Below are 22,944 nucleotides of genomic sequence, written 5' to 3' on the forward strand. Positions count from 1 at the left end.
CCTCCGCTAATGAAGATTTCGTCCGCCATAGTTTTTTGTCAGCCATATCTGTTTGTTTTGAGCTCACCATCAATTATTACCCAGTTTTAAATTAGTCGTGTTCGCGAACACCGGTATGTTGTTGTCTCTGGCTGGCGCGTGTGTGGACGATATTTACGTCTCTGTCGCCGGCTTGTCGTGGAAGTTTGTTTTGTGCGTGACGCGCCCCGCCCATTCTTTCGCGGGCCGAGCGGTCGCTTTGACCGGTAGGTGCCGGTAGCGACTCGTTATCTGAATCTGTGCTTTTTTTGAGCGCCTGTGTGTGTCCGGCCTAATATTTGTATAGGTGAGGTACAAAAAGTCGATTTGTGTAGTGGGAGGTGCAAGCTGTTTCGTTTGTCTGGTAATTACCTACTTGCAAGGACGCATTAGGTACATCTATGTATTAATAAGCTTCTTGGTAATTCTTAAGTTTTATTGAGGAAATAAAATATTAATTCGGTCGAAAAGATCGTCGTAGGTAGGTAGGTAGGTATAAAATAATAAAATATATTGAAAAATTATCATTCAATTCGAATTAGGGTATATAAATATTCTAGGTAACATTATATTGTACAACATATTACCTACAAATAATACCTAGATAGACTTTTAAAATATAGTAATATTTAAAGGGAATTCAAATTATGACTGTAATTCTATTATTATAATTTATAAATTAAGTAGGTATATGTCTATATTGTCTAGCCACACTAAGTATATTGGTAGATGTCGTTAGAGGTTAAACAATCCAAGCCCTTTCGCGTTTCTAACAAACTAATTTGCTTATAATGGATGAAAAAGTGTATAATACAGCTTTGTTTTCATTTTACTATTGTCGTCTAAAGAGGTTCATATCGTGACCAACGCGATCGTTTTTAACACGCGATGCTAAATCTTATAAAAATCCGAATGTATTTTTATTTTAACGTATAAACAGGTAAAACGAAATAAATGGACTAAGTACTTATTTTGTAAATGCCTTCGTAGACTTTTTAATCGCTAAAAATTGATTTAAGTCAAAACAGAGTGATTCTGCCATGGACATATAAGGAAAAACTCCAAACTTACTTACTACTAAAAAAAAATCAATAAGATTAAAAATAAGTCAAGATATTGTACAGCGCTTTAAAGTTTAATCTAACGTTAATATTATTACACAATCAAATCCAATTTTCCACACTAACAATCGATCAAAGTTCATCGACGCTAACAATTCGCATTGAATCCATCGGTACTTATGTTCATTTCAATTTGGGGCAATGCACAAAAACAGCAATGGAAAGGGTGACACGCAATTTCGTAGATTAGAATTAGTCGGCACAAACAAAGGCTAATCTGCCGCTAATGTTTGTGCTAATGCTTCGGAGGGTGATTCGTCGCGCTTACAACAGATTGCGCAGTTGCCAGTTTGTAAAATTAAATTTGACATAGCCGGTCCCCGTTGTGAACTAGTGTCTTGGAAAAACGTTTGCTTTGTGCGTACGGTTTTAAACACTTCATTTCTCATGTTGTCAAATAATTTGTTATAGTATTGTTTTTTTTTATTTCGAATATACAGTGTTTCTAGTTAATAACTGTTTTTTTTGCTCAAAATTCAGGAATTTATTATTTATACGCAATAAAAAACTTAGATTCTTCTGTATCTAATATCAACATTAATGATAGATAGGATTAAAGCAAATTCAATCAATTAAATCCGATACAACTTTATTGATTTATCACATTTTACTACTGTAATTTAACGATACACTGAAGATAAACTATAAAGTTTAAACTATAACGTCAATGAAAGGGCGGCAAACGTAGTGGTTTGGAAAATGACAAAATAACAAAGTATTGCCAACACAAAGGCGCGATTGTCCGCACGCGGTCGGCCAAATAAACGCATCTTGGGGTTGCTACTTTATGTCATTTCAATAATACAGTTGTTAGTTGTAGCGGAAAATTGCATTTTTTAATCATAATATTTGTGTTGACACCTCGTTGTAAAGCTTTATTTGGTAACAATTAACTTTGTTTATTTTAAAGAGCAAATACAGTCTCTTGCCGACTTTCATCTGCAGAAAATGCTTTTCGAACCAGTGGTAAATCTGTATTTTGATTTAAAAGCTTCGCTTTCGTTGAATAAATAAATGGTTGCTTGTAGTAAAAGTTTTAAATATTATTTAGAAACAGATTAACATTTTAAACTTATATATAGGTAGTAGATTTTTCAATCTATTAATTATCTTCAAATAAAACATCTGAAAAACTATAACTCTTCATACTTATAACTTCTACTGGCGGCCATCGCCTGGACCCTTTGAAAACTCATCGAATCAAATGATCGAATTGGTCACACCTAACACATGTCACTAGGCACCTGCAAACGATAAATGCAATTTGAAATGTGCTTTGATTTCTTTATCCGTAAAGCAATCTGTTTTGAAATTAACGAGTTACCTAAATTATTATTTTGATGAAAAAAAGTTTCGTTGTTTACATATAAAAAAATTATGATTATGAAGAAAAAGTTAGAAAAGTTACTTGCTACATTTCAATTAAGTCATCGAGATCAGACAAAAATGCTCATAAAATAAAAACTAGCGGGCCTATCCGAATAAAATTTTTATGGGACCAATTCGACACAATACCGCATCAAACAAAAAAAAATCACGTAAATCGGTTCAGAAACCTCGGAGTAATCCGTGTACATACATTAAAAAAAAAAACATACCGACCGAATTGATAACCTCCTCCTTTTTTTGGAGTCGATTAAAAATTTAATTTTAATTTGGTACTTATATAAAAAAATGTGCATCCATTTTGTAGATATTAAAATCTATATATTTTGTTACATCCGAATAAAAATAAGCTTTTATCGTTCTAATATGTATCTGAATTCTGACCAAAACCACAATAAAAAAACTAACAGTTCTTTCCAACCATAGATTTCTAGATATTCCAAAAACAAAACCATCACACTCCTCAATTACAGGCAAAATAAATCTTCGTGTGAATGTCATAGAATAGATATACTAATTACATACATACAGAAGCTAAATCCAGTGAGATTTGAACTCCGATTATCCAGATTTATAACTGCGAGACTCATAAATTGTCTCCAGCATTTAGATTTAATCTAGTATCTTCAAATAGCCTACAGTCTGGACTGTTTAGGGCGTATTCGTTTAGAAACGTTTTACTTTAGGTATATACCTACATAGCTATAATTCTTATAAGTTTTTAATCGTAATTTGACTTTATCTAATACTAGCGGTCCGCCATATTTCGCAACATAGGTACTACAAAGCAACGTACATATTTCGCAATAAAAGCTGTAGCCTATGTTCTTCCTCAGGGTCTAAAAATCGGTCTATCTATTTATCTGTGCCAAATTTCATCAAAATCGGTCCAGTAGTTTATGCGTGAAAACCATACATACATACATACAAACCTTTCCTCTTTATAATACCTATTAGTATAGAGTATATAGACTAATACATATTATAAAGCTGAAGAGTTTGTTTGTTTTGAACGCACTAATCTCAGGAACTACTGGTCCGATTTGAATAATAGCTATAACTGAATGGATATTTACTAAAAAGAGATTGGATTAACATTTTACGTCTCCTATTTATTTATTTTAACAAGGCAACGTTCTATATATCTATAATAATATATTATGAAAGCTTAAAACAACAGAGTTAAGATTTCACGGGTTTTCCAGTTAACCAAAATCAGGTAGATACAAAAAACTCAACCCATAATAACAATGTGTAGATATTTGCATTTAACAATCACCCAACCGTATTCTTTATACTATGGTATTTGTGTATTCTTTTGATAATAAGCTTGTCTGTGGTTACAACACATTCCCATATAATTATTCAAAATGAATGATTCAAAAGCTTATTTCCTCACATTATTTTCGTACACCTACAATTTACATTTCCCCTGATGTTTTGTTTCTCGCTTCTCACTTGAGTGAGTGTACATAAGAATACACTTAAGTTCGTTTATTTCAGTGATTAGCGTGGCATTATGTGTTTTCTTATTTTCTTTTCCCGCGCTTTACATAACCAATTTTATGCCATATACGAATTATGTGCATTCGATTAATACAGAATCGATTTATTTATTTTAACACATAAAATACAAATATTCTAAAGCATAGTTGGCATGGACAAGCTCGTCACATAGAATTTTAAAGTACATAAACAATCGGAATGCATCAAAACTGAAGCGTGACAGTAATAAAAAGAAAATTGTAACTTGTTCCTTTGAAATCGTCATAGCTTCCACCTGTAGGCACGTCACGGGTGTTGCCACTGCGCCCTGCGGGGATTCGAATCGATTACTACGCATTATAATCGATACCTAGTATTCGAATAGTATGTAGATAGCTGGCTGGATGGAAAATACTTTTTTTGAAAGAGGCGGGAATCGAGGTTAGGTTTTTATGTAAAACGTAATTTGAATTTGTTGTTATATAAAAACGTAATGTACCTTACTAAGTAAAGATTAACAAACCTACAGCTAAAAAAAAAGCGTAAAAGGTTTCCTTGATAGTACATAATTACTTACAATTAGTAACACATACCCAAAGTCAACAAACTAAAAAAAATATTTCATAATTAAACAAAATATTAAGTTATTAAAAAATCTACTAGGTATAAACTATAAACACATAAATTTTCACAATAGGTAACTAATGACCATTTCCGTTAATATGAACCGTTTTATTTACATACAATAACGAACCGATAATTGAGTATCGACGCATCGACGAATCGAATAGATAACGATCGGCAACTACAAATCGATGTTGTAATGAACGAGTTCTCGGAATAATAAAGGGAGGCACGCGTACTGAATTTAATAGTTACCACAGATACTATGTGTCTCTGTGGATTAAAATCGATTTCACATTGAGACAGTCGTCATGCGTCCACCGTGACCGCTTGACATATTATGTAAGTTAATGATCATGGACGATTTGTTACTGAAAAGCTATTTGTATGCTCCTTGTTGGTAAAAACTAAAAAGTATCATGAGCCTTGTTTTGAGTCATGCTTTGGCAGTCAGCAGGCTACTTATATTATGGGCTATGCATGTACTTACCTACTTACATCCATCCCACTTAACTATAATTGCACTTATTTAGTCTTCTTTAGATTCGATTGGTTTCATTTACATAATTAATTTGTTGTATTTACAGGTTAAGTACATATATATATTTTAATTTATGCTCTATTGCTCTGAATATTATTACGTAAAATAAAACTAAAAAGTAGATATTATTTTATGCTCTGAATAAATGTTAAATTAAACCTACAACGTAAAAATTTGTCAGATACCTAATTTTACTGATCCTTTCATTGAAAATCATTACCTGCATTAGTGATTATCTAAATTACTTTGTTATCGAAATAGCTACAAGAACGAAGTAAAATAGAAATTAAATTATACATTAAGATTAGTGAACTAAAATTCGGTCATAAATAAAGATTATTATAATGTATTTCAAATCTTATCATGCTACAATAATTTCATCTAAATTGTAACATTATTAGTTTCCATCTTGTGCTCATTTCAAATGACTAAAGACTTTATACATTTGAAGCTATCTTTCTATACCTTACCTTCTTATGATTAAAATAAAAATTATTTTTTGCAAAAACCTCCTCATTACGCTATCAAAACCATCTTCAAATCGTTTTCCCAACATTTAATTATTCCATTCTGTTTACAACGGAATAAACATATACCACGTCTACACTCTACATTATTATCATTCCGTGATAATTTTATTTGATTGCACGTGTACGGTGTAACCTACACTTTAATTCGCGCACAACAATTAAGTCGCTCTCCGAACAGATATATAACAATGTAAAGTAATTACCTACTCCTATTATTTAACGCCTCGGCTCCGCCTGGGTTGACGCGGGAAAAACAAAATATAGTCTATATCTATGACTCTATGACATTTAGTGACATATCACACTAGCGGATTGCGAGCGGTTTCAAAGCGGAGCGGGTGCGCAACGAATACGTTGCGGTTGCGCAGCGAATTCGTTGCGGACGCGTGGCAGATGCGCAACGTTTACGTCGCAGTCATGTACACTCATTAACAAAATGGAATCCGTGCTGGTTGTTACTTATAACTTGTGATAGTATAATAATTATGAGATCATTATTTTTTACGAGTTTCATAACATGTTAATGTTTAGGGTATTGTTTTATCTATTAAATCTTGGTCGAAATGCAATCAGATAACTTAATTGCTCATTAAGAAAGTTCATTAGTGAAATAAATGTTAAAGCTCCTTAACTAAAACAGGGCTATCTTATTATTAGATAAATAGCAGTGAATAGAAAATTTTATCAAGCAACCAGCAACTCACTATCACTTTGCTCATAATTAGGTTCACAAAATCTCTTTATAACATACGTTGCTATGGGAGAGATTATACTGGTCAGTCGTTACATACTTTTGGAATGTATGGTACATTCTAAAAGTCCTAGTAATTCAATTTTATAGCACCTTTTTTTAACAACTCCAGTTGTTATTACATCTTTAGTTAACTGTTAAGTAAGTGCATTTCCACAGTACGGTTAAAAAATTGAGTGCTACAGAAACGATGGAAATATTGAATGGAAGTTAGGCAAGGCGGAAGGGCTGGCTTTTGTGCGAGAGTATACAAAATGACGCGTCCGCAACGAATTCGCTGCGCAACCGCGGCGTGTTCGTTGCGCGCCCGCAACGTATTCGTTGCGCACCCGCTCCGCTTTGAAACCGCTCGCAATCCGCTAGTGTGATATGTCACTTACAGATAACATATATTTTCAAGAGATTTTTAATATCGGTTCTCTAGTTCCAGATATTTCCAGATTCTTTATTAACACGCTTTTATTAGATTCACCTGTATGTTTGTAAGTTTGTATGCAATCGGCTCGATTCGATTTTGACTCCCTTTAGACGGACAGATTTAATTCAAACTTTGTACACTTATCAAGGACCAGTGACAATACAATAATTTCCTAAACGTTGTATCTTCGTTCTTAACAATATTTATAATATCTATTTTTCTTGGAGTTATGTACCTATACATAACTCCAAGTAAAATAGAATCAATTTACCCGCACTTTTCGCGCCACACTCGAAATGACAGTTATGACGTTTAGGGCGTGTTCCATAGCACCCTCAGTTCATTTGTCGAGCCATTTGCTGGCTGGAATGCGGTGACATCAAGTTGCCGAGGCGAACGGAGCGTGAAATGGAATACGCCCCGAACCAAACCTCCCTACTATGTAACTCCCTAGCCCTTAACGTTCGCTAACGAAAATTCTTGTACGAGTTTTACTGGCTGTCTTATTTCAAGGATTAATTAAATGGACTATGATAATCGTGTTTTGTTTGTGAAATGGTTGGATTTGGAAAACATTGCTTAGTAGTGGTGCAAAGTCTACAAAATACAGAAGAAATTGTGAAATACCGTCATTTTTAAGCTTTAATAATCTTCAACAACCTACATAGATATATTCAAAAAAACTTCACATTTATAATATCTTCTATTAAAAATTTAAAAGTAGCTTTGATATCTGCATATTAGCTTTCATAACTATTCAGTTATTTGCACCAAAAACGTTAAAATTAAAATACCTACGTATAACGGACTGTTATTGCTGTTACATAAAATACTCATATCACAAATTTTCAGAGACACCTAGCACCAACCCATCCACGCATTTACATTTTACACCTAAACATTCAAACATAAACAAACGTTCAACAAACACGTCACCAAAACAAATCGAGTCCTACAAGATTACGCAATCCTATAAATTCAAATTGCATCTGTCCAGCAGAATGTAATTGTTATAAATTACCGTATCTTGAGTGTAGCGGTATCCTTTTAAATCGTCACCCTAATCCGGGATACCTCGATTTGTTTGCTAAAGGGATGGAATACGTGACTTTCATGTAATCAGGAGGGAAAGTTTGTATTTTAACAGTTGAATGTAAACGACTAAGTTTAGGCAAATGTTAAGGATTATTTTTCCGACCCAAATATCGACCAATAGAATTGCACCATTCGACGTCACGTGGTACAACCTACATGGTATTATACTGATAATTTTTTGAAAATTTTCTCTGGTAGTTGACGTCAAACTGACAGGTTCAATTCAATTGTGAAATTATTGGCCGACATTTGGGACGGAAAAATAATCTGCCGAATACCACACGAGCTTCAAAATTATCTGGCATTTCCCTCAAGGTTCCCTGCAAACAAATAAAGTCGTCAAGTTTTTCAGGAAAAATCACTCGCGCTTCGCGCTCGTGATTTTTTAACCTTGACTAAAAACTTGACTCCTTCATTTGTTTGCAACGAACCTATCGGAAAATACCCGATAATTTTGAAGCTCTTATGGTATTATAAGTGAAAATTAGTAATCGATGCTTTCTAATGTACGATGTCGCCTGAAGGAATGTAGGTAGATACTGTAAGGTTTATTCACAGTATTTACATAATTCATAATTTAGGAGAAAGAGAAGAACTTCAAGAGAAATACCTACTCAAAAAGCTGATTTAGGTACAAATGAAACGCTTCCTGCTATTCAAGGTAATATTCACTTCTGTAAATTATATGACGAAGAACTTAAATAACTTAATATGTACTTCAATAAATTAAAAACTAAAATGTATAAACTCGAAACTTTTAAGGCATCAAAATTGTCGCTGAACATTACTCCTAGTAAATTCAAAAAGGAAAGATTAATATCACGATCGTTGATAACCCCGTGAATCAAAGAAGATAAATAGCGGCAGGGGAATAAATCTAAATCTCCGCTGACGTTTATATTGTCAGCTCACACCGCATCGATCGTTTCCCACTGTTTCCCAAAGCGCGGAAAATTGACGCCATTTTATTTAAATCGGATACTCGCACTAGAATTTTTATAAAAAAATTACAAACATAAATCAAATATGATACTTGAAATATGTACTTAGTATTTATTACTCATAAAACCTGTCTTTCACACTCAGAAGTCATCAATTTGGTGCGTAGAAAATGAACCATTAAAATATGATCATTGTCTTAATGTTGATATCATAGAGTTGTGAACATACATCTCAATTAGTCAGGCATGTAACAAATGGCGGGGGACGAAATTAACTAACGGCAAAATCCCCAGAGCCGAATGAAATATCGGCTGGTATTAGGGAACTTTTGTTTTTTTTTTATTTTATCGCTTTTCGTGCAAATTGTTAATTTTTGCTTTGGTGTTTATTGAAAAAAAAACACTCCTTTTTTACCCTAGGCATTGAAAATTAAAAAAAAAAAATGCAGAAATTTCCCGCCAAATGGTAATTTGACGTATTACATAACTTTTTTTCTAAGGCCACACAGTGACAGGCCCAAGATGCCACCCCGGCGCTAAATATATCTGTCAACGTGACATGTGACATAATGCGTTTCACAGACAGTGCAATTTGTTTTTGTGTAGCTAATATTTTACAGCGGTGCGTACATAAAATAAAAATTAACTCGAGAAGTGCTTAGGTGCTAGGTGATGTTATGTAGGTGGTCTCGTAAAATAACCGATTAAGGCGCGCCGCTGTCTTGTTTTAAATGTTTAGATAATCATTATCTATTTTACAAGAAATAATAGAGTCGGTTAAAAAATGATTTCTTTTGAGTCGATAGTCATAATAATAACATATAAACACGTGTTACGTGTGATGATAAGTTCGTAAAGAACAAAAGTTATTTGCAATTAATGTACATCACGCACATAACTTACATTTCAAGAAAACATTCAATCCGTTATTTATTGACACTGTTAAATATGCTCATTAACTCATTTAGATCATGAATTGTTAAATAAAAGCGTATTTTTTGTGAAGCGATTCCTTTAAATCTGTCAACGGGGCGTTATGTTTTGGTTACACTCAAAACACATGGTAACACTTCGTGAGGACCGCACACAAATGTTACGTCGGATATTTTTATTGGCCGACGATGTATTTGTTATAGATTTAAACGTTTTAGTACTGTTTAAAGCGGGAAAAAGTGAAGTAGGTGTTGAAGATGGATAATGGTGGTGAAAGATAGATTAATAATGTCTGTTTAGTTCATAAAAATATATTATGTACTTTTCTGTTCAAATTAGACATTAGTCGGAATGTTTTTAAAATGCTTAGCTTGTATTGTTTAATTGTTTTTTTTTGTATCATTGATGGAATTTAATTACTTGCCAGGAAGGTAATTTTAAACTAAAGATAATATCACCCCACTTTTACTTAATTGTAACCAAAATTTCTACAAAAAATATTTTTATCGGAAACTAAATTAAAACACATCAGCTAGCCACTTCATCACGCGCAACCGAAACGACACCATTAAAACGACATCTTTCATCCTCTCTATAAATAAAACCATTCGCGGCTTACAGTCATATGTCTTTATTCCGGCTAATAACAATTTAGGCAATTATGTGACAAAGGGAAGTGTTTGGTATAATCTGTGCTAGGGCGACTGCCGATCCCTTGAGACGTTCAGCCCACATTATTGCCTGCCAGTGATTTATAAACCGCTACCAATTTACGATTTATTTGCTATCTGTGTACCTACTGTGTTGACATGGCGGGAAGTTGTTTTTTTTTATTGGGGGATGGCTTAATCTCTGTGTAGTTAATAGTAATAAAACGACAAATTTAATAAAGACAATGTGATTAATATCACTATGTTTGCAGTGTTTTAAAGTGCAAAACATAAATAAACATTAGATTAACGTTAGATTACCATTTAGATAACCTGTCGTAATATTATTAGTACTTACCCTTCTTTACTTGTCTTCATTGTCTGTAAAATGCTATGCTATTATTGGTTTATTTAAATAATTGTAAACATGCAGCTGTTACATAAACAATAAATAATATTTAATTATCAAACCGTGAACATTGTTAGTTGTGAACCAATTTGTGTTGATAAAGAGGCAATTACTACAGCTAATTGTTGCAAATTTAATTACTTCATATTGCAAATTGAATATGATAAATTGTTATGGACTTTTTACTACTGAATGTTATTGCAAAACGTGACAAGTAATTATAATTGTTATTAGTTTAAAAGATCCTTAAAATTTTGCTTCTGTACTAATAATTTGTATTTTGAGAAATTTTTAAAGAATAGAAAAAATTATCACCAGTCGGGATTCCATTTGTATTCAATGTTTGTATTATCCTAAATGTTGTCATTTATAAAACCCGAATGTTATATTATACTAGCGGTCCGCCCCGGCTTCGCCCGTGGTACATATGAAAAATAGATGTTGGCCGATTCTCAGACTTACCCGATATGCACAGAAAATTTCATAAGAATCGGTCCACCCGTTTCGGAGGAGTATGCAGACTAACATTGTGACACGAGAATTTTATATATATAAGAAGATATACCTACCTACCTTAAAAAAATTGAAAGGCTTAAATTCCTTTTTTATATTTTTTGAGTTTTTTGTGACGAAAATAAAATTTAAAAATCTTCGGTGTAAGCATATATAAATTTTAAACACGTGTTGATGTGCACTACATGATGATCTACAAATATTATGACAAGTTCTGTAAAATAGTTTTCATATCATATTCATATTTCATGCAATAGGTTAATTTATTACATTTCTGAAATGTTTCTTGTTTCACTAAGTATGATTTAATCGGTGTGTTGTCAACAAGTCTTGATAATAATGGCAATAAATAATGTAAACTCTAGTTTCGTCATAACTAAAATTTAGATTATTGAATTTAATAATCATCTAAATATGTGTTCTTCTTCTTTTTCAAATGGTAACTCCCGATCCCAGTGAGGACGGATTCTGCCAATGTCAAGTTTTGAACGGATGGTCAGTTTAAGTTTCTAAATATGTGAATATCATATCATCGAAATATGACAGTTGTCACGTCAAAAACAAAGTTTAACGTTTATTCTTCGACTATTATCATTTATCACATCCATTCAGACACAATAAAACAACACTTCAGACTTCACTGTTTATTCTACAAACGTCTTAACACGATTCAGACACCATCTTCATACAAAATTAATTGTTTTACTCATTACCGATGTCACGAATTGACAAACGGTTGTTTTAAGACATTCAAAGTCTGTATTTAAGTCGATCCTGAAGTAGTAAATAAAACATAAACCTCAAGTGCTCTTAAAAGGGATTCAAATGGTTTGTTTTGACTACTTGGGCTTGAAGAGGTTGTAAAAAAATTATCAGCTGACTTCAAAGCACCGGTAATCAATTTGGTGTAGCGCTCGGTAATTTGGATCTGTCCTGTCTGAGTGAGATATAAGTTGAGATGCTAGTTACTTTCTTGATGTAAAAAGAACTACAGGGTGCACGAAACATCAAAAACTTGTCTTGGAGCCGCCTGAAATTAATGGTTGTTGTTTTGATCTGCAAAAGAGGTCAGAAACAAAATGTAGGTAGGTACCTAACATATTACATAAAATTTTGGAATTTATGTCAATGTAAACGATGTAAACTTAATAACAAGTATTATAATGATCATTACGTTATAGACCTGGTTTTATTTTCCACTCTCTGAATACAAAATACAATTCTTAGAAAAATGCTTAAATAATAAGATTCTAATATTACCGTCACGGATTTTTTCTTCCACCTACGTCAAAGTCATTATCCCATTTGAAAGAAAGATGAAGATTTTGAAATCTTGCAGTTCCAGTATATAATTCATTGCTAATGTACTGCATTTTAATCTCCCAATTGGAATACTAATAAGCAAAGCTTATAAAACAAGTGCTAAGTAGCTTCAGCGAATATTCATGAGCTCTCTTCGAAACACTATTGAAAACAAATGCTTTAATTGTATGAAAGTATTCATAAGTACTATAGAAACGTCGAGCTTGCATCACAGAGTTACGGGTTAAAGCAGTATTCATTCCAGTGTGAGAAAGAGATAGCGCTATATGAGCTATATAGCTCTGTCACATTTCAACACAGGAATTAATACTGCTTTAAAACGTCACAGATGCGATAAACATCGGTCGTTATTCTGTCACGGGCGATGCACTAACTGCCGTAGTACATTACGCGTAAACCGTTTTTGTTCGCGTCTTTTTTCGAACATTCGGAATGCTTGAATTTCAAAATTGGAATGGGAATTTTTAAATTTCGTTTGTTAGGCGCCGATAATTTATCTGTGGATTTCATAAGAATTTTGGCGCCCATATTTATGGCACAATGTCTGGAATAGTTTTTTCTCTTAGTTTTGTGTGTAGGTAAACTTCAAACAGAATCGTACGATTATATCTTTATTTGAAGCTTTAGGTCCAAAATGTATGTATGTGTGCGTGGTAAATCATTAGATATTATTTCATTTTAATAAGAAAAGTAATTAGAAAAAATAAAAATTGTAACAAGCATAGCTTAAAAACAACTTTAAAATGATATTTCAGCGCAAGATGACACGGCCTGAAATAAATATGAAGTTATTTCGACAGATGAACCCAATAATATTCCACATAACACACACAATTATTAATCTAAATCATGTGCAAAATTATTAATGGCAAATAACAATATTAAAAGTAACAAATGGGACAATTAAAATCATTAAGTCGTTTGAATAATTTAACGTCTTATAATTACCGTCTGTGACACCAACGCATAATTTCAATTGAAGATAAATACTATAGGATAAGTACTGCGTAGGTTTCAAATTATTAGTTGGAGTTTACTCAACAAGACAGGCTCATAATAAATTGATTACCTTACGCTACACAGGCTACACTATTTGCTGACATTTTGCAGCATGTGCTCTTGATATTAAAGACATTTACATATTTTAAATTAACAATAATTAAAGAACAAGTATAATGAATAGGCTACAATCTAACAGAATGAATAATAGAATCGTTACTACTTAATATTACATGTAATCCCGACACTTTCTATATTTTCAATATTCATATAGCTCACGTAAAATGAAGTAGCTGAAGTGTATTACCGTTCTTATACCAACTTTTCATAGAATAAGTACTTTTTTCGAACCACAAAAAAGTCAATAGTGTACCGAATCTAACTGGCCAGCATTTCTAATCGAATTCCCAGATCGAGAGAATTGCCAGTATAAAAAATAGTGCGGTAGTGCACAAATAGATTGAATAAAAACAATCTGTGGTGGCTGGTCAACGGGGCGTAAAACCAGACGTTTACGTGATTTGTACTCCCAAATGTTGTGTGAATTGGGTCCCGTGAGAATGTGGTCACAGATCGCTATGGAGCTTTAGCGGTATGGGATATACCGGTTACTTTGAAAGGCAATTTCGTATACTCTGCAAGTAAAAATAAAATAACAACTTTCCACTTTTTTATAAATATCCTTCGATAAATAAGGTATCCAACACTTGATCATTCATTTTATTTCCTATCCTCGTAGTTTCTGAGATTAACACGTTCAATCTTAGCGTTCAATTGATTATATAATCAAAGCAAATTACACCTACTAAATTATTAAAATATTACCTAAGCTTGTATTTGATTAAGCCTTGGATTAAGCTTATTCGCGGTAAAACAGAAACGTCAACATGACGTAATGTCATATTTGACATAAAATGGCCGCCAACTAATGTTACCAGTTCTACGAAAAATCCGCACATACATTACAAAATCAAATGCAAATATTGGACGTGCAAAATAAATAAACAAACATTGGATATGTATTCAAAGATACTAACGGTGTTAGTTTAATGCGAATGTTATGTAAGAAAATTGTTGTTGCTGGTTTTAAAAGCCTACTTAGTAAGCTTCTTTATATCTCATTATTTAGCTACTACATTCTTATTGTTAAATTAAACAGTCGTATGAATATGCTGGTATTTCAAGTCTAAAAATAAAATTATTCACAATAATATTTATACAAACAAATCTGTCATCTGCCCAAAAAACCGGATACTTATCCCTAATTAAGAAGCTCACAATCGTTCCGGGCCATTGTGTCGGTGTGTCTGTCTGTCTATCTACAAACGATGGTAATCGCGCGTGGTGGGAGACGAGCCGTTCAGCCGAGACGACGCTTTTAATGTGAACCGCTGTTTAAAAAAATACAGACTAAATAATGTGTTGGTTAATTTTGGATAATGAGTGTACACTGTCCCTTGAATGATGCTATTGTAAAAAGACATTCTATTCTTCATTAATGAAACATGTATCCGAACCTTGAAGTAAACGAAGTTGTATAACCTTTAATAGCCGACTTCTAGGTTCTATGTTACAGTGTAGATATAAGCTTTCTCTTTTTGTAATCGTCTTATTTTTTTTAAATATTCTCCTCAAAGCAAAAAGTTCTAACTTCTGAAGTATAAGTAAACGATAAAACGATAATTAATACGTATAAAATCGACCGTACACAGAACCAAATTCCAAATGGCCAATACGATACCAAAATAGTAACACGTAGCGCGTAAAAAATCTATTTCTAGACCGGTCCGGTCCGTGACCGTCGAACGCTTTTCTACCAATCCACCAATCAATCAATCAAGAGTATCAATGAAGCACACGTCACGCTTTTTTCGCTAACGTTTCAATAGAATTCGGTTTAACGCGGTTTATCGTAGGAACTACCAAACTGATTTTTGGAGATCGTCACGCGGAGTGCAAAAAAGTTATAGAAAATTATGTAGATATTTTTTGAGAGTCCGTAAAATAAATGTTTTGTGGTTTTGCAAATGTTAATTTTAAAATAATAATCCTTGATATACTGTGTAATATAACTGATAAAACTCGACCTGATAAAGCTTTAATTTTATACTTTTCAGACTATCATCCTTAACAAAATATCATGAAAAGTACGACCAGAATATTAAAAATAATTAATTTTAATAAACTGGGAAGTGGGACGATATCGTGACAGTGAAATTTGGGTTTTCATTGAAAGAAATAAAACAAACAAGGTGTTCCAATGTTATCTTGTCCATTTAAACAACCATTTATTTCGCGTAAATCTCATGTCAGTAACAAGACAGGATATTCAATTTGTCCTCGTTAGCTTTGACCCTTGGTTCAATAGCAATGTCTACGTACAGTTACTTATTCTAATATGTATGTAAATTTTCCTGCTTTTCATATGGACCGTAGCTTACTGACTACTGTAGCTTCGATCACGTTGAGATGTGTTTTTGTTATTTTCATACTATAAAAGAATATTATTATGGAGTCCAATTACTGTTAAATCACTAAGTAATTTCGGAGCTTTAGAATTCAAAGAAATACAAGGATATTTTTTTTATCCAAATCAGCTTATCTTTATTCTCAGTTAGGCTTAAAACTGAAACCATATTATTATGAGTTTAATAAAAACAAAAAAGTGGGCATAACATTTCGCGTTCTACAATACATTATTTCCTAAATAATATTCAGTTGTGTTCCCATTAGGCATAAATGTTGCATGTATAGCTGTCATTTGACTTCACAAAAGTTAGTCTTTGATGTTACTCATGTTGCCATCCTCGCGCTATAAAACTTTAATTAAAACACTTTCCAAATAAACAAAGACCTTAATTCGTTGCTATAGTTACACGTTGCTATAGTTATAGAAAGCGTTCGACTCGTTATCAGACACTAAAACATTATTTGAGTCTATGGCACTGTAATAAACAGCCCGCACCGCTAAAATGTAACTCTTCTGTCATAAAATGTATCATAAAAATACGCCCAGCTATCGCTACATTTTAACGAGCACACAATGACATACGGGCATTCCGTTCGAAGTATCCTATTAAAAAATTAATCAGTGCGAACATTGTATTATCTGTATTTTTTTAAATATTCAATAGCAAGCACTGGCTGTGAAAAAACGTAACAGTTTGAAAAATAAAACATAACCCATAAAGTTTTTTTTATAATATTCATAAGCTCGATTACAAGTCCTTTAAAAATTGCTTTGTTCTCCGGTTATGTATGCATGTAATTTTCCAACATCAAAGTAATGTACCGGAAACAAACAAATAGGTAATAATTATCTGTATATCCGTTGTGTTGCCCTATTTCTAAATGTTATCTGTCCAATTTTGTTTCGCTCTGAAATTGTGTAAAGTTCTAGAATGGTTTTTTTAATTAACATACTAATGCGTTACGGATTAAAGCATAACACGATTGTTTTAAATGTAAATGATTAAGGAATGTTATGTTGATAAGAAAATATTTCTTAATGTTCCTATTATGTACCTATTAATGTAATAGTGTAGAATATGTATTATGGACCAGTAAAGGCAAAGGCAGTAATGATAAAAGAATAATTCAATTTGACATTTTGTTACACATCAATAAAACCATAAAGCTGAAATTAGAATCCACAGATAATTAAATGTAAACATGACAATATTTTAAGAAATATTTTTAATGGCAACATCCTTGAAGCGTCACTCATATCGTTGGTATGGCGCGGTTCACCGCACATATTAATAAAACCTTTACAGTTTAACATCGCTGTCGTTAACTTAAACTGCCTATCCATTGTATAAATGTTCTAAAGGTGCTAATGTACAATTTCTTTGAACCGTATTTAGTGCAATTTAGCGGCTAAGTAATATTCGCGAAGTGAGTCATTCGACATTTCCTTTCATTCCTTTAACAACATAAAAGCATTAGGTTGGAACTTGGAACATTTTTATGAAAACATACATGTTTGTAAAAACTTGCTTATCTGGTTCTGTAAAAGATGTTTATGAATAAGAAAAAATGATAATCTGCGCTTCATTGTTTTATAACATGAAAAGGTGTTTTGTGTTTTAATCTAACATCGTTTGTTACAAACATACATCCTTTCAAAACACATTAGGCGGGATTCCATTCAGTCACCGTCACGTCCAATTTCAAAGAAATCGAAATAAAGAGAACAATTTATTTTAAATCGCAGCGAAATACCGCCGGCACATCGAGTATTAATCACGACCTAATCGCATCCTTAACGAATCCGGACCTCAATTAGGATTGAATAAAACACCCAAAGTGCCAAAAAAGAGGCAAAATTCAAAGACATCGTTAAGTATCGCAGTGTAAAAAATTCTTAATCAGTCACGGTTTGCCTGTGTGCACCTGACTTTATGTCGCAGTGACACGACCATCGAGATTATTTCGCGCCATTTCTAATGTCATGCTGATTGCATTTGTGGAAATATTTTTTATCTGTGTCAGGTCAAGTTGAATAAGGGATTAAGACACACGTTGAAAACGTTGCAAATTAGACCTTATTTTTTCATTAGCTAGGTGTTAATGAATTAACTTGTTAATTAGGTAACTAACGGAGGTTTAACTGATTAAAGTAATTGCTCCTGAGATTAAAAAAAGACAAAAATAGCGGTTTAACCAGAACTTGCAGCGCTTATAAAAGCTTAAAACTATGTACATAATTGATTGTTTTACTTTTGTATCTTCCATGACATGTATAAGTACCTACTTAAATGGAGCATCACAAAAAGTGATCCTAAAAATTTAAATACCATGCATTTAACGACCTCACTATTTCTATCACGACTAAATTTTAATTCAATTTCGAATTCCATCACGTGCAATACACTAAAGACGTTCTTATGTTCTAGAGCTAGTACCTATAGCGATGCTTTCGACTTGTTTCCAATACATTAAACGTTTATTATGGAAGCAGTTGGAACTTGTCGTACACAGCGTGTAATCGATATCGATGACATCTCGTAACGTAGAGCTGTTTAATCAATAGACGCTCAAGTGGTTAATCGATACGCACGGCGCTCATATCACACTTTCGTGACGGCTTGTAAAAAGCAATGTTGTTTTTTCATTGTGTTTTGTCATTACAAAGCAAATTGTTTGAAGAGAAAAATTAACTCAATTTGTAATGGCTTATGGCGTACGTGGTTACGGGCCATTTCCATTGATAAATTATTTTAATGCACGATTAGGAATGATGGGATTTCCTGTCGATATGTAAAAACTAGACTAGAGTGAATCATATCATTTTTCCTCTTAAAAAATAATTTCCTACTAGTTTTCCTTATTGCATACCTATATTTGGAAACGCCTAGCTGTAAACAATTGTATTAACATTGAATTTTCTATTGTTCCAGATGGTCAGTCAAATCACCTCAACCTGTTCAACTCGCGGCCACAGCCGAAGAAGAAAAGAAAGTCCAGAACGGCGTTCACAAACCACCAGATCTTTGAGCTTGAAAAGAGATTCCTCTACCAGAAGTATCTCTCTCCAGCCGACAGAGACGAGATCGCTAGCTCCCTCGGCCTCTCAAACGCTCAAGTCATCACATGGTTTCAAAATCGACGAGCAAAATTGAAACGCGACATGGAAGAACTAAAAAAAGACGTAGAAAGCGCCAAGGTGCTCTCCGCACATAAGAGTTTCCTTGAAAACGTCACAGACTTGGGCATCTTGAAGAAGAAAGCCATGAGCATAGGTGCAAGTGAGGAGGCAGCTACGAATTTAGTCGTGAACGCGGGAAAATGAAACGAGTCGGCGCGATCCGTCGCGCCTGACGTCTACGATAGACGTCTACTCGATTTTTAAGACAATTCGAATAATCGAACAGTGCTTTTCGTTATTATAATCGATTATAATCGATAGAACTTGAGTGCTTCGAACTAGTGGTGTCGATGTTTTTATTTAATCTGTAAATATTTAGAGCGCTGTACAAATAAGTATAAAATAAATGTGATAGTTGATTATTTAAGTACTTAATTAGAGAGATACTTAATTTATTTATTATATCATCTGGCATCAAGGATTATGCAATATCAAACAGATTCCCTATGTTATCTAATATTATATCAGTTTACAATAATAATATCCCGAATTACGTAACAATTAAAGCTTTCTTGGTTTCTCTACATAATGCAGATGAAAAAAAAATCAAGAAGTTACCATTTGTTATTAGCATATAGTTTGTTATGCCTATAAGTATTATTGCATTGTGCTTAACATATAAACAATTCTATATATGTATTAAGAAAATAACAAAAATATGTTTCTTTATTTTCCTTCTCATGTAGTTTTAAAGCATAATTCGGGATATTATTACCATATGTGCAATAACCAAGTTTCTTTTATGCCAGAGATAATTAACATATTTCTTGTAAATAGTATTATGTACAGAGTAGAAAATAGATTTTGAATAGAGATAAGTTATTATAAACGGTTGTAGTACATTCGTGATTATTATACATTTAAATAAATGAATTTATTTGATTATCATAATATTATATAACAGAATAATGGTAGGAACAAATAATGTATGATATATATTATATATTATTGTATTAAAATTTTATTTGAAATTAAAAGAAAATTTGTCTATATGTTTATTTATCAAATAGATAAGTGGAGATAATGGAATAATTAATTTAAATACTATGCTATATTTCTTTTAAATAATTGAATCGATTATTTTTATTTATTTAGGGCTGATTTTTCAATCCTTGGTTAAAACTTATTCGTTGAATAATGTATAAAACTACCATTTTAAAAATGTATTCGAATTGCTCGTATTTGACAGTTTACGTGACATTTTAATATTATCGTGTAATACTTTATTGGACGGATAAGTTTTAACCAAGCATTGAAAAATCGGCCCTTAATAATTTGGTTATTTTTTGTTAAAAAAGCAAGTATGGTTTCGTTTTTCCACACATTAGATGACGAGAAGTAAACATTTTTGTTATTTTATTCCAAAGGTGCATTTACATCAAAATAGCGGATACTCATTCTTACTCCACTATGTCAATTTTTTTTTAGTGTAAACAGGCGTAGAACATTCTTTCGTTGTTCTTATTGCGTTCGAAAATATTCTATGCAATGTTCTGATACTGAACAACACTGAATTTGAGTTTTCATGCTCTTGCTCTAGACAGCTAGAGTATGAACATAGAGCTAGTGCTCTATGTTCGTTTGGTGTAAATGCACCGTAATAGAGAATTTGGCCCATTCCCTTTCTATTTGATAAATAAATAATACAATTATCAATTTGTAAATAACTCCTAATCACTTGAATTCTGTAATAAAAAATTGACGTAGAAGAATTTATTTTTAATAATTTTAAAGAGCTGATATGAAAATAATAAATGTAATTTCAAATATTGTTTGTGCATAATAAATAGTTCTGTTATATTGTAATTGAATATAAATGTTAGATAATCAGTTTAAATAAGTAAAATTGACTTAATCTTGTTCCTACTATAGTTACATCGCACATGTGTGCAACGCTATTTGTATATTGTTCTGTGTAAATAAAATGTATGTGTTCTATATGTGTGTTTGTTTTACCCCTTCCAAAATAACCTTATTAACCTTATCACTACATAGTATAAAACAAAGTCGCTTTCTCTGTCCCTATGTATGCTTAAATCTTTAAAACTATTTTGATGTGGTTTTTTTAATAGATAGAGTGATTAAAGAGGAAGGTTTTAGTATATAATTTATTATGTTTTAGACAAAGCGGGCGTAGCCGCGGGCGGAAAGCTAGTTAACCATATAATTCAATACAGACAATAATATAAACATATACCCACAAAGTAGGTATAACACCTATTTAAGCCAGATAGAACCTGGATTATTGGACATCTTTATTTTATAGAAATGCTTCTTATAAAAACTTTGTTACATAGAGTCAAAGTCTACGAAATATTTTCAAACTTGAATTTGCTAAAATGGTTAGATTATTATCTAAATCTATCTATCTTGTAAAACAAAATACACCTTATACCTACTGTAATTAAATGACATAAGAGGAAAGGGTACATTTATTACATTTATATATCAATTAATTCATATAGTCGTACATTACTTACAATGTTATCCCAAACATAATAAATCTGTGGAAGACAGACACTATAATTTTACTTTATATTTGGTAAGTATATAACCTACAAGAGTAAACATTGATTCATTAGCGACGCTGCATTACTATATTCGTATTGATGATGTGCAGTATGCCTTACTCCTATTATCAACGCGTTCGTTTTGTCTCTACAAAATACTAAACGAAACGTGAAAGCTCATTTCTGAGATTTAGTTTTCATAAAAAGTTCTATGTACTAAACTAAACCTATATTCTTTTAAAGTAGCCTAATTTTGCTTTGCAACCTTCTGAATATGTACCAGCTAAGTTAAAGGCTAAAGCTTCTTTAAGCCGAAACACACATCTTACCTCACAGATAAATAATTATACAATGATATAAGTCTATACCGATTGTTAAATCGATTAGTTACAACGATCTTTTCGTAATTCGAATATTTGCTTTGTGTTGCCGCGAAGCAATGTCGCGTGCTGAAAGCAAATACGCAGTAAGGGGTAGAATACACTTGCCATAAAGAGATAAACTTTATGAATTTTATCAGTCGTTTATTTTCGGTTAAGATAGTTAAATAGCTATGTGGTACACTTTCTACTATGTATTTATAATGTGCCACTGCCAACCTACATATTTAAGTTCGCAATGAAAAATCAAGAAAGAAAATGGGAGAAAAATAATTTTAAAAAGGGAAAAGCAATGTTAAAGAGAGAGGGAGAGAGAGTGTATTTTTTATCAGAAATTTAGAGTGTGTTTTTTTAAAAGTACTAACATTAAACATACCAACATAGTGTCAATAAACTAAATTGTGTAAAAATGGCATAAAAACCTTTAACCTTCAACTCTTGCAATGCCTCAGCTTTAGTACAGATTTAATAGGTTTACTAGACTAAAGTACTCTCTACAAACACTAATAGGTAGTAACTATGATAGTAATAAACTTTATAATTACGCAATACATCCGAGTTCTACGACTCTATAAAGTTTATAATTGTTAGCCAATAAAAACAGAGGTCGAATATCCTAGCTACTTATCTAACGGCCTTTGACATGTCCTAATGGCATCGTAATTAC

At 32.4% G+C, this 22,944-nt stretch overlaps 1 protein-coding gene across 1 annotated transcript in view; it reads left to right on the forward strand.

Annotated features, from left to right (window-relative positions):
* The window catches only part of LOC149478019 (uncharacterized), a 45,527-nt gene extending 25,298 nt beyond the window's left edge, over positions 1–20,229 (forward strand). The window contains exon 2 of the mRNA XM_089710062.1: positions 19,140–20,229. Within this exon, the coding sequence (XP_089566188.1) occupies positions 19,140–19,531 (392 nt within the window). The 3' untranslated portion in view covers positions 19,532–20,229. The remainder of the gene's footprint in view (positions 1–19,139) is intronic.
* The last annotated feature ends 2,715 nt before the right edge of the window (positions 20,230–22,944 follow it).

Source organism: Colias philodice, chromosome 23 (genome assembly GCF_061535455.1).
Source record: "Colias philodice isolate Cphi_HAF_F1 chromosome 23, ilColPhil1 Martin Lab GWU primary, whole genome shotgun sequence".
NCBI lineage: Eukaryota > Metazoa > Arthropoda > Insecta > Lepidoptera > Pieridae > Colias > Colias philodice.